At 41.0% G+C, this 14,091-nt stretch overlaps 1 protein-coding gene across 1 annotated transcript in view; it reads left to right on the top strand.

Moving 5' to 3' along the window:
- Positions 1-1,888: 1,888 nt before the first annotated feature.
- The window catches only part of rasgrf2a (Ras protein-specific guanine nucleotide-releasing factor 2a), an 88,016-nt gene continuing 75,813 nt past the window's right edge, over positions 1,889-14,091 (top strand). Inside the window, exon 1 of the mRNA XM_062434499.1 lies at positions 1,889-2,167. Coding sequence (XP_062290483.1) covers positions 1,889-2,167 — 279 coding nt within the window. The remainder of the gene's footprint in view (positions 2,168-14,091) is intronic.

Below are 14,091 nucleotides of genomic sequence, written 5' to 3' on the forward strand. Positions count from 1 at the left end.
CTACAGCTATTATATAAATGTAGTGGAGTCAGACAGTACAATATTTTGTGGAAATGATGTGGAAATACTCAAAGTAAAGTAAAAGTATCTGAATATTGTGTTGAATTATAATATTGTTTTATTCTTCCACCACTTGAAGCTGATGTAAACAGATCTGGAGGGTTAAATTCTTGGCATTTAATCTATAATAATGCATTATAATATACATTTGCACATATGTGTGTGTGTATGTTTATATATATATATATCCGATTTACTGTACATTGCACATTTATTTTCATCCGTATATAATCTCAGGAACTTCTGCATATTTGCACATTTATATACAGTATTGCAGCTTTATTTACACAAAGATCCCGTTTACTGTATATAGTATTTTAATTTATTTTATCCTATTTTTTTTTTAGTACACTTTCACCCTTATGCTGCTACTTTTTTCCACTGTGCTGCTGTGCTAATTTGAATTTCTCTTATCTTAATTTATACATTTGTTATGTTTTGTAACAAAACATAACAAATCTAAATAACTACAGCTGTTACATACATGTAGTGGAGTCAAAAAGTACAATATTTCCCTCTGAAGTGTAGTAGAGTTAAAGTATAAGGTGGAAATACTCAAAGTAAAGTAAAAGTATCTGAATATTGTGTTGAATTATAACATTTGTTTATTCTTCCACCACTTGAAGCTGATGTAAACAGATCTGGAGGGTTAAATTCTTGGATGTGAATGCAGGTTAGCAGACTACAAACACACACCTAACCGGCTGTGACACCTTAAACTTTCATTCATTCACGCGCTCTTGAGCACCTGCATGTGTGTACTGCTCTCTCTCTCGCGGACGTTTTTTCCCCCTCTCGGTCGGCTCGTGCACATCACGCGCTATCTGCGGCGACCTGTCTCTTTAAGTTGGTGTCAAAGCCGATTACTGCTGATCTCCGTCGTGATTCTGTTTTCACCGTCTGTTCCCTGCATCTATTTTTGTTTCTACAGCTGATAACGGCACCACACACGCACGCACGCACACACACACACACACACACACACACACACACACACACACACATATACACACACTCACACATACACATACACACACACACTCATGCACACACACACTCTCCATATCTCTCTCCTTCGCCAAAAGTTTGGAGCATGGAGACATCGTGAAGCTCTTTGGGTTTTTCTGCGGCTCTGCTTGGATTGTACAGCCCGACATTAAAACCCTCCAGACCCGGTTGAGCTTGGTGAGTGTGATGTGCGAACACTCCAACTTTTTTATACCATGGTAAGCCTGGATTACCTTTTCCTGCAAACGGAGGGATATTAACAGCTTTCTCTCTGTGGCGCCTTTACGCATAGAAAATACTGGATGTGATGCCTCTGGTTACTATTTAAAGTTGGTACTATAATAACAAATAATAATAATAATAATAATAATGATAATAACCCTTTGTAGGTCTGCTCAACTGTTTGTTAGAAGTCACTTTGTCACTTGTCACTTTTTTGGGCAATCTACCACTTTTATGAGGTATGTAATGCACAAAATAAGACCATCAGATTGTGTTATGGTTGCTATAGATACACGTTGTGCTGACAAAAGAGACATTTTTTTAAGTTGAGTTTCATTTTTTTTCATCTTGTACACAAACAGAATGAGTCTCTAATATGTTTTGAACAAATGATGTCTGTAAAACGTCCAATTTAGGGTCAATGAGAAGGAAAAAACAACCGTGATTTATGTTGTCATGGCCTCAAAGAGGTAGGAGAAGCACCAAAATAATGATTTTTTAAATAGCACTATCTTGGTGAGACCTACAAAGGGTTATATAAATTAAAACAACAACAACAACAACAACAACAAAATCACATCCAGTGTTGGACAAAAAGATGCAGAAGAGCGTGCGGTACAATGAGGGCCACGCTCTGCATCTGTCTGGGGTTGCCCGTAAAGAAGGCGCCAAACGCGGCTTCCTGAGCAAGAAGACGACGGAGAACAGCCGCTGGGCAGAGAAGTACTTCGCGCTCTACCAGAACGTGCTCTTTTACTTTGAAAACGACCAGAGCGCGAGACCCTCCGGTATCTACCTGCTCGAGGGATGCACGTGCGAGCGGGCACCGGCGCCCAAAGTCTCCGCCATCAGCAAGGAGCCAATGGAGAAACAGCAGGTGAGTGCGTCCCAACACTACACTGAAGCAGAGTTTATATCCAAACATGTTAATTCACTATATAAAACTGGTGGAAATAAAAGTTTAACACATTTTTTGTTATTAACTTATAAGCAAATTGGATCTGAAACAGTTAATTGATGTAAAATGTGTCAGAAAAAGTCCATTTTTATATCATAATAAGAATATTTTCATTATATTTTAAGCCTGCAGCAGCACACACACACTAACACTTCATTTACACCAACACATCTGCATATATATCTACACTAATACACATATTCTGACTGTGCAATGATACACAATACAATAACAACAACCTACATTCCACAAATATTAATTTATTTATGTATTTATTTAACAGTGGAGTCCTATAAACGGGTGTAAGGGGGTCCCATGCAGCAAAAAAGGGGAATAATACATGTTCTATTATAAATCCATTATAAGTAACATAGAGACAGAACGTGTGAATGTGTTGGTCATGAGTTTCCTGCAGTTTCTGTAATAATAAAGCATGTCAGTCTTCTGTGTGTTTGTGTGCCAGTGTTTCAACATCAACATCATCTCACTGAAAATACCTGAAATGACCAAACGCCGAAATTCTGCTTGTTCATAAAAATGTTCTCATATAGAAAATGTGAAGTAGTAGTTTCTAGTTTTGGACGACGCACAGATGTTTTTATTTTAAGCAGAGTCTCCAATGAGCATGGGGTGTTTTAGCTTGACTTTCTATATGATTTACACAATATTTTCTCTATCTGGATTCTTTATAAAATGTCAAAAAATGGTTATAAATGTCCCACAGCCAAAGTGTGCATCTTCGAAATTGAACATATGCAGTCTAATCTTGTAGAAAACTAAGAAAATCTGAAAATATTCATATGTGAGACACTAGAATCAGTGAATTTTTGGTATTTTTGCTTTAAAATGACTTCAATGATGATCAAAAATAACTTGTGTATGAGAATGAGCCTTTTATATCTACACAGGGAGTGGCTCCTCTTCCACAGAGCTCGCCAGTATTTCAGCTTGGCATGTTTCCTCAATCTCTGATCACACTTTATGGTAATTTTTATGAGTTAGTACAGTTAACATATTACATATTGGTCCTTTAAGTCCATTTTGTGGACGAACTTTTTCTAATTTCAACAGAAATGTTTCTAGTTTTGGATGATGCAGAGATGTTTTTCTTTGCAGCAGAGCCTCACATGAGCAGGAGTGTTTCAGTTTGACTTTCTGCATTATCTACAGAATATTTACTCTATCTTGATTGTTTATAAAATGACAGAAAAATGTTTAAAAGTGTCGATCACAAGTTTCCACAGCCAAAGTTCACGTCTTAAGAACTGAACATATGCAGTCTGCTATTGTAGGAAACCAAGAAAATCTGAATATATTCACTAGAATCCGTGAATTTTTGGTACTTTGGCTTAAAAATGACTTCAATGATGATCAAAAATAACTGCAGATTAGTTTCCAGTGTATGGACTGATCAATTACAGGAGCAGTATGTAGAATTTAGCGGCATCTAACAGAACAGACTTTACAAAAGTGGAATATAATATTCATAAGTATGTTTTCAATCAGTGTTTAATCACCTGAAAATAAGAATCATTGTGTTATTGTTACCTTAGAATGAGTCTTGTTTCTACAGTCGTGTCGCCATGTTTCTACAGTAGCCCAGAATGGACAAACCAAACACTGACACTAGAGAGGAGCTTTCAAGTTTATAGTTGTTCTTTCTCTTTGGGAAGGGCAGGGAGTATTCAGTTGGTTGCAATGTCCAACCTCACCACTAGATGCCACTAAATTCTGCACACTGGTCCTTTAATCGACTGATATTTTCAACTCTTACTAACCTTTTAGGAGCTTTAAGCAGCATGCCATGAACTTCATCATTCATCTAATGTTTTTTGCCGGTTTATAGCTGGTTATACTCTCTTGTAGGGCAGCAACTAATGATTATTTTTGTGCTGAATATATATATTTTTTAGATAAAATGTCAGAATATGAATGAAAAAATAATTTTATAATTTCCCACAGCATAAGTTGATGCTCTAAAAATCTTGTTTTAAAGTGTGTCATTAATACTCAGGTTGTCTGTCACGCTTTGTTGGACGTTGCTCGCACGCTGCCTGCGACTCTGTCATGACTGTAGATGCTGCGTTTTTTGTTTTTTTATATTTATTTAACCCTCCTGTTGTCCTCGAGTCAAGGATGGAATGGGGGAAGAAGGAAGGAAAGGAGGGAGGATGGAAGGAAGGGAGGAAAAGAAGGACGGGAGGAAAGGGAGGAAGGAAAGGAAGGAAGGGAGGAAGAAGGAAGGAGTGAAGGAAGGAAGGAAGGAAAGGAGGGAGGAAGGAAGGGAGGAAAGAAAATAAGGAAGGGAGGAAGGAAAGGAAGGACGGAGGAAATAAGGAAGGAAAGCGGGAGGGAGAAAGGAAAAGAGGAAGGGAGGAAGGGAGGAAAGAAGGACAGAGGAAAGAAGAAAGGTGGGGAGGAAAGAAAGAGAGAAGGAAGGAGGAAGGACAGACGGAAGGAAGAAAGGGGGATGGAGGAAGGAAAGAAGGAAGGAGGAAGGACCGACGGAAGGAAGAAAGGGGGGTGGAGGAAGGAAAGAAGGAAGGGAGGAAAGAGAGAGGAAGGAAAGAAAGAGAGAAGGAAGGGAGGAAAGAAGGAACAGTCAAAACAGACGGGGTCAATTTGACCCGGGAAGACGACAGGAAGGTTAAGGAGACAAAAGAGCAAAAGAGCCACATCACAGTTTATTCACAGCTTTAATGTTGTAACAGCTCCTCTGCTCACACGTCTCAGCGTTGTGAGAATCTGCAGAAACACACAAGGTGATACATACATGCTTAAACTGGCAGAATCGCTCTTATTTAATAACACAAATACAGACAGTTACTTTTCTTTTTCTCTCCGGCTGCTGTTGTAAATGAGACTTTGCTCTTAACGGCTTGCCCGTTGTCCTCTGGTCGATTTTGATACAGGAGGACAGCAGGCATTAACCCAAAAATGAGGTATAATGTCATTTAAATGAGCCCTATTGACCATAATTTTCCAAAAATATATGTAAAACCTGTGGTGATAAGTCGGTATGAGGTTGGCTACAATGGTCTAACACAGAACTGGGTGATAATTTATACCTTAAATTACTGTAAATTCACAAAAAAAAGAGATTATCCCTTTTTTAAATCATGAAATAAGACATGAAAATGGCACGAAAAGTTCACTTGTGTTTAAGAAAATCAAACTTTAAAAGCTGAATTACAAAAAAAAATGACTTGATAGGATGAGATTGTTGCATTGTGGTGCTTTTGTGTTTTAGCAACAAAGATACAGAGGATAGGGAAGCTTTTTAAAAAATGTCAAAAAATAATGAAAAAAGCCAAAGATGACTTCCTTAAATTGCTTCTTTTGTCCAACCAACAGTCCAAAACCTCAAACGTGTCCGAATTAACAATATTAAACAGAGAAAATCAGCAAATTCTCACAATTGTAAAGCAGAAAGCAGCAAATGTTCACTATGTTTTCCTGATGAATTACGACTTCTATTTTCCGCTAACTGACTAATCATTTCAGAAGTCATTAAATATTAAATATATTTATGAAGGCTTTGTTACTGTATAACATGCATGTTTCACAATACAGTATCTGTACAGCAGATCTTAAATTCTCATTGTTGATCAGCTGTGTTGCTTTTATAGCTTTGCTGAACAAATACAGCTTCTTTGAAAGGATTAGGAGACAAAGAGAAGAGATGGACAAACAGAAACCTGAAACCAGCTGTTTCTGCTTCACAGAACATTCAGCCAATCGTCTGTTCTTCACCATCAAAGTCCGTCTTTCTCTTTCTCTGAGTCTTCTTTAAACACACATTCAGGTGGGAGACAGTGAAACAGGACAGTGCTGATAAGCTGAGAGGCGCGCTGCAGTGTGACAGGCTGGCATTAGAGCAGCGGGGAGCTGTCGGCCCGCCCGCCTGCACTGTGGAGACTGTTTACTTCTCACTGCTGTGAGTCCAGACAGTGATCATCAGCTGATAAACCAGACTGGACAATACAGCTGAGCTACGTTCAACACCTTTCAAAAGCAGCCAGTTAACAAAAGTGCAGACTGACATTATTCCTGCATGAAAAAAACGCTCATATATGTGTATTGGGCTATCGTGACATCCTCCAGTAACACATCAAGCACAAATTACTGGTGGATGTCTTTTATAATGTGAAGGAAGTATTTCTATCGTTTACCTCAACTCATCACAATGAAGAAATAAAATAGTGGCTGCACTGCAACTTTTATTGTAAAATCCCATCTTCAGATATTATAAACTGCTCTGCACCATTTATTTATTTGACAGGGACAATGTAAATGTGTCAGAATTAGCCAAGAGTCTAGTTTTCATCTGTAGTCCAAGCACAATGAGAAAAGAGGAGGAAAAAAAACTATACAGGCAACACATCATTAACACAAACAGTGTGTAAAAGCATCGTCCATGGTGATACACAGAAGCTGTAGATTTAGTTATGGCGGTTTTTTGACTGACATTTGTCTGATTAATGGATCTGTTATTTAAACTGGACTAACTGGAGACGTTGTGTATCATGCCTGTACATGAAACAGCACTTCCACACCAACAAAGACCCCACATTATCTTTTTATTGGTTTGAATCCCCACAGACTTTTCTTGACTCCACATATTCAAAATGCTAAAATCAGAAAACATGCTCACGATGACGGATGTTAAAATGATGACAAATCACTTTCATTGACAAAAAAAACAAAACAAAATTAGCTTTGGAATAAGTTACAAAGGTTTGGACTTACAGTTCAGATGTTTGTCGCTAGAATAGCTAAAAATAATTGATTTTCATTATTGTCCCAGCCAGCATGTCCATGTAATTGTGGGCTCCGTGGTTACTTTTGCGGGTCCCACATGGTTTTAGTAACATGGACCCCTCATATTAAGCCTACGTGGGCTGACTGTATGAGCCCCATAAGGGATGTAAGTGGGCATAAACAGGACGAATTGTATGGGGCCTATATTGTTTCAGAAACATGGGCCCCACATGTGTAACTCACCCAGTTGGGCCCCACCTGAAACCCAGTCATAACCCACTTGAAGCCCATATGGGCAAAACAAGGTGGGGTCACCATGGAACCTGCAGCCAAGCCCATGTGGGACCCATCTTGCAGCCCAAATTGAAACCTTATGAGGCCCACATGGACATGCTGGCTGGGGTTCAATCTGACAATTACTTTGTCAAATGTTTCATGTATAAAACCTGATAAAATTAAGAAAATACACATCACAATATTCTAGAGCTCAATCATTAAATGTCTCGTTTCCTTTAACTAAGAGTCCAAAGATATCAAATTTTGTTATACCATGCACAAAAACTAAGGAAGGGGAGGCAGCTTTTTGTGTTTATGCCCCACGCAGGTGGAATACCCTGCCTGAAACAGTGAGAGGGGCCACATCAGTGGCCACTTTTAAAAGCAGGTTAAAAACTTTTCTTTTTATGACAGTGTTTGGTTAGGTGTGTGTGTGTGTGTGTGTGTGTGTGTGTGTGTGTGTATAGGTGTGTGCACATGTGTGTTTGATTGGACTTGTTTATTAGGGCCCGAGCACTGACAAGTCAGTGAGGGACCTATTGCTTTTGCCAGGATTCTTATTATTAGGGCCCGAGCACTGACAAGTCAGTGAGGGACCTATTGCTTTTGCCAGGATTCTTATTATTAGGGCCCGAGCACTGACAAGTCAGTGAGGGACCTATTGCTTTTGCCGGAATTATTATTAGGGCCCGAGCACTGACAAGTCAGTGAGGGACCTATTGCTTTTGCCAGGATTCTTATTAGGGCCCGAGCACTGACAAGTCAGTGAGGGACCTATTGCTTTTGCCAGGATTCTTATTATTAGGGCCCGAGCACTGACAAGTCAGTGAGGGACCTATTGCTTTTGCCAGGATTCTTATTATTAGGGCCCGAGCACTGACAAGTCAGTGAGGGACCTATTGCTATTGCCAAGATTCTTATTATTATTTTTCACGCTCTTTGTCCGCCACTTTGAGCGCATTTTTGGTGGCCTGAACATACATGAAAACTCATGAAATTCTGCACACACGTCGCAGCTGGTGAAAATTTATTTAATTTAACGTGATTGGACGCAAGCGTGGTAAGGGGACTCGCTAGCGCCCCCTAACGTCGGGTCATGTGACCACAAATCTTCTCGGATCTGCATGAAATTTACATATGTCATAGGTCTCATCGGATCATTGGGAAATTAATTTTGTGGAATTTTTTTACCAAACAGGAAGTCGCCCACGCGGCGTGGCGTGCACCGATTTTCATTTTTCAAACACCGCTTTGAGGACTTTATGATGTTCACAGAATCATGAAACCTGCCACGTAGGTTTCAAATCAAGAGCTGTTTCATCTGATACCACATTTGCCCAACATTTTGCCCCAACAGCTCAGTAGCGCCCCCTAATGCCTTTTCCCACTTAGCATGTACTGACAAACTCTAAAACTCACCAAATTGGACACACTCGTCGAGACTCACGAATATTATTTTTTGGTATGACCGCCACCTTTTAAGTGCCAAAATGACTCTACAGCGCCCCCTAGAACATTAAAAGTTGAAGCCCCGCCTTCTACATGCACGTACATGAACGAAATTTTGGATTCATATATATCATGACCAGACGCACAAAAAAGCCTCTTGGACCCATACCCTAAGTCCAACAAGAAGTCGGCCATCTTGGATCACAGGTGCATTTTTGTCGCCATTTTCCCCATTTCCAGGCCTCGTACTTTAACAAACTCTTCCTGCAGTTTTGACTCCACAGACTTCAGATTGGAACTGTATCATCCTCAGACCTTGATGATGTAAACCTGACGACAGATTTTTCCTACGTTATACCAGGTGGGCGTGGCAGTCGTTTGTTTGTATAAACAAACAACTCCTTATAACTCCTCCATACATTGTCGGATGTTAATACATGCACTGCGTAAAATGTCACAGCTGTTGAAACCGTTTCAATTTCAACATCATTGGGGGTGGATGTGGCAAGGGGTCTCCATAGCGCCCCCTAACAGCAGGTCATGTGACCACAAACTTTGTCTGATCTTTGTGAAATTTACAGGACTCATAGCACTCATGGGTAAACCCCCAAATTATTTTTTTCAAATTTTTCGCTCTAACAGGAAGTGAGTTATTGTGCATTTCCTGCGTCAATTTTCCGTTTTTCCCTCTGCGTTTAGAGGACTTTCCCGTCTTCACAGAATCACCAAATTGCCCACATAGGTTCACACTCAGGCGCACTTTAATTTGAGACCATAACTGCCTCTGGGCATGGCACAACAGCTCAATAGCGCCCCCTAATGCCTTTATCCATTTTGTACATTTTCACAAACTCCTACACTCACCAAATTGTACACATACGTCAACAGTCACAAATATTGACTACTGACAAAGTTTGGGATTTTTAAGTGAGAAGATGACTCCACAGCGCCCCCTGGAAGATTTCAAAGTTTAAGCCCCGCCTTCCACATTGACATAGAAAAATGAAATCGACAAGGCCTATGTATTATGTCCAGACGCACAAAAAAGCCTCTTGGACCCATACCCTAAGTCCAACAGGAAGTCGGCCATCCAGGCTAAAATGTTCAATCTGGATCATTTTTATTATTATTATAGTTGTACGCCTTTTTGACAGCCTAAACATGCCCCAAAACTCACCAAAACTTGCAATCATGTCCGATCCGGAGAAAACTTTGATATTTTAAGGAGCGCGGAAATGGCCGACGCAAAAATTGATTAATAGCGCCCCCTAGAAAATTTAAAAATTCAAGCCCCTCCACTCAGATTGACGTAGACAGACCAAATTCGGGAAACACATGTATCGTGTTAAGACGCACAAAAAAGCCTCTTGGACCCATAGCCTAAGTCCAACAGGAAGTCGGCCATCCAGGCAAAATGCTCAATCTTGATGCTTTTTTGACCCTTCACCCACATTCCTTTGTGCTGAGAAGTCACCCAGACTCATTTGTGGTCTTAGTTTGCCATCTAGTGGAGACATTAACCCCATCACACAATGTTCACTTAAAGGCACAGGAGCAAAGACATCTACATGCCAGTTTTGACAGCCCTGCGACTGCCGCACGCACCGACGTGCATGTACGGCGTTACAGTTGCGGGGAAACCGGGGGGGTGCGAGGGCCCTTCGACACTGCTTGCAGTTTTAATTATTAGGGCCCGAGCACTGACAAGTCAGTGAGGGACCTATTGCTTTTGCCAGGATTCTTATTATTATAATTCATTATTTTTCACGTTCTTATGCCGTGTAATGAATCGCATTTTTGGTGGCCTGAACATGCATGAAAACTCATGAAATTCTGCACACACGTCGCAGCTGATGAAAATTTATTTAATTTAACGTGATTGGACGCAAGCGTGGTAAGGGGACTCGCTAGCGCCCCCACACGTCGGGTCATGTGACCACAAATCTTCTCGGATCTGCATGAAATTTACATATGTCATAGGTCTCATTGGATCATTGGAAAATTAATTTTGTGGAATTTTTTTACCAAACAGGAAGTCGCCCACGCGGCGTGGCGTTCACCGATTTTCATTTTTCGAACAACGCTTTGAGGACTTTATGATGTTCACAGAATCATGAAACCTGCCACGTAGGTTTCAAATCATGAGCTCTTTCATCTGATACCACATTTGCCCAATATTTTGCCCCAACAGCTCAGTAGCGCCCCCTAATGCCTTTTCCCACTTAGCATGTACTGACAAGCTCTAAAACTCACCAAATTGGACACACTCATCAGGACTCACAAATATTATTTTTTTGTATAACCGCAGCCTTTTAAGTGGCAATATGACTCTACAGCGCCCCCTAGAGCATTAAAAGTTGAAGCCCCGCCTTCTACATGCACGTACATGAACGAAATTTAGGATTCATATATATCATGACCAGACGCACAAAAAAGCCTCTTGGACACATACCCTAAGTCCAACAGGAAGTCGGCCATCTTGGATCACAGGTGCATTTTTGCCGCCATTTTCCCCATTTCCAGCCCTCGTACTTTAACGCACTCCTCCTGCAGTTTTGACTCCACAGACTTCAGATTGGAACTGTATCATCCTCAGACCTTGATGATGTAAACTTGACGACAGATTTTTCCTACGTTATACCAGGTGGGCGTGGCAGTCGTTTGTTTGTATAAACAAACAACTCCTTATAACTCCTCCATACATTGTCGGATGTTTATACATGCACTGCGTAAAATGTCACACCTGGTGACGCCGTTTCAATTTCAACATCATTGGGGGTGGATGTGGCAAGGGGTCTCCATAGCGCCCCCTAACAGCAGGTCATGTGACCACAAACTTTGTCTGATCTTCGTGAAATTTACAGGACTCATAGCACTCATGGGTAAACCCTCAAATTATTTTTTTCAAATTTTTTGCTCTAACAGGAAGTGAGTTATTGTGCATTTCCTGCGTCAATTTTCCGTTTTTCCCTCTGCGTTTAGAGGACTTTCCCGTCTTCACAGAATCACCAAATTGCCCACATAGGTTCACACTCAGGCGCACTTTAATTTGAGACCATAACTGCCTCTGGGCGTGGCACAACAGCTCAATAGCGCCCCCTAATGCCTTTATCCATTTTGTACATTTTCACAAACTCCTACACTCACCAAATTGTACACATACGTCAACAGTCACACATATTGACTACTGACAAAGTTTGGGATTTTTAAGTGAGAAGATGACTCCACAGCGCCCCCTGGAAGATTTCAAAGTTTAAGCCCCGCCTTCCACATTGACATAGAAAAATGAAATCGACAAGGCCTATGTATTATGTCCAGACGCACAAAAAAGCCTCTTGGACCCATACCCTAAGTCCAACAGGAAGTCGGCCATCCAGGCTAAAATGTTCAATCTGGATCATTTTTATTATTATTATAGTTTTACGCCTTTTTGACAGCCTAAACATGCCCCAAAACTCACCAAAACTTGCAATCATGTCCGATCCGGAAAAAACTTTGATATTTTAAGGAGCGCGGAAATGGCCGACGCAAAAATTGATTAATAGCGCCCCCTAGAAAATTTAAAAATTCAAGCCCCTCCACTCAGATTGACGTAGACAAACCAAATTCGGGAAACACATGTATCGTGTTAAGACGCACAAAAAAGCCTCTTGGACCCATAGCCTAAGTCCAACAGGAAGTCGGCCATCCAGGCAAAATGCTCAATCTTGATGCTTTTTTGACCCTTCACCCACATTCCTTTGTGCTGAGAAGTCACCCAGACTCATTTGTGGTCTTAGTTTGCCATCTAGTGGAGACATTAACCCACAATGTTCACTTAAAGGCACAGGAGCAAAGACATCTACATGCCAGTTTTGACAGCCCTGCGACTGCCGCACGCACCGACGTGCATGTACGGCGTTACAGTTGGGGGGAAACCGTGGGGGGTGCGAGGGCCCTTCGACACTGCTTGCAGTTTTAATTATTATTATTCCTATTATTATTATTTTTCACGTTCTTATGCCGCCACTTTGAGCGCATTTTTGGCGGCTTGAACATGCATGAAAACTCATGAAATTCTGCACACACGTCGCAGCTGGTGAAAATTTATTTAATTTAACGTGATTGGACGCAAGCGTGGTAAGGGGACTCGCTAGCGCCCCCTAACGTCGGGTCATGTGACCACAAATCCTCTCGGGTCGGCATGAAATTTAAATATGTTACAGCTCACATCGGATCATTGGGAAATTAATTTTGTGGAATTTTTTTACCAAACAGGAAGTCGTCCACGCGGCGTGGCGTGCACCGATTTTCATTTTTTCGAACACCGCTTTGAGGACTTTATGATGTTCACAGAATCATGAAACCTGCCACGTAGGTTTCAAATCATGAGCTCTTTCATCTGATACCACATTTGCCCAATATTTTGCCCCAATAGCTCAGTAGCGCCCCCTAATGCCTTTTCCCACTTAGGATGTACTGACAAGCTCTAAAACTCACCAAATTGGACACACTCGTCAAGACTCACGAATATTATTTTTTGGTATAACCGCAACCTTTTAAGTGCCAAAATGACTCTACAGCGCCCCCTAGAAAATTAAAAGTTGAAGCCCCGCCTTCTACATGCACATACATGAACGAAATTTGGGATTCATATATATCATGACCAGACGCACAAAAAAGCCTCCTGGACCCATACCCTAAGTCCAACAGGAAGTCGGCCATCTTGGATCACAGGTGCATTTTTTCCGCCATTTTCCCCATTTCCAGGTCTCGCACTTTAACGAACTCCTCCTGCAGTTTTGACTCCACAGACTTCAGATTCGAACTGTATCATCCTCAGACCTTGATGATGTAAACTTGACAACAGATTTTACCTACGTTATACCAGGTGGGCGTGGCAGTTGTTTGTTTGTATAAACAAACAACTCCTTATAACTCCTCAATACATTGTCGGATGTTTATACATGCATCACGTGAAATGTCACACTTGGTGACGCCGTTTTAATTTCAACATCATTGGGGGTGGGGGTGGCAAGGGGTCTCCATAGCGCCCCCTAACAGCAGGTCATGTGACCAAAGACTTTGTCTGATCTTAGTGAAATTTACAGGACTCATAGCACTCATGGGTAAACGCCCAAATTATTTTTTTCAAAATTGTCGCTCTAACAGGAAGTGAGTTATTGTGCATTTCCTGCGTCACTTTTCCGTTTTTCCCTCTGCCTTTAGAGGACTTTCCGGTCTTCACAGAATCACCAAATTGTACACATACGTCAACAGTCACACATATTGCCTACTGACAAAGTTTGGGATTTTTAAGTGAGAAAATGACTCCACAGCGCCCCCTGGAAGATTTCAAAGTTTAACCATTATATGAA

Source organism: Scomber scombrus, chromosome 15 (genome assembly GCF_963691925.1).
Source record: "Scomber scombrus chromosome 15, fScoSco1.1, whole genome shotgun sequence".
Taxonomy (NCBI): domain Eukaryota; kingdom Metazoa; phylum Chordata; class Actinopteri; order Scombriformes; family Scombridae; genus Scomber; species Scomber scombrus.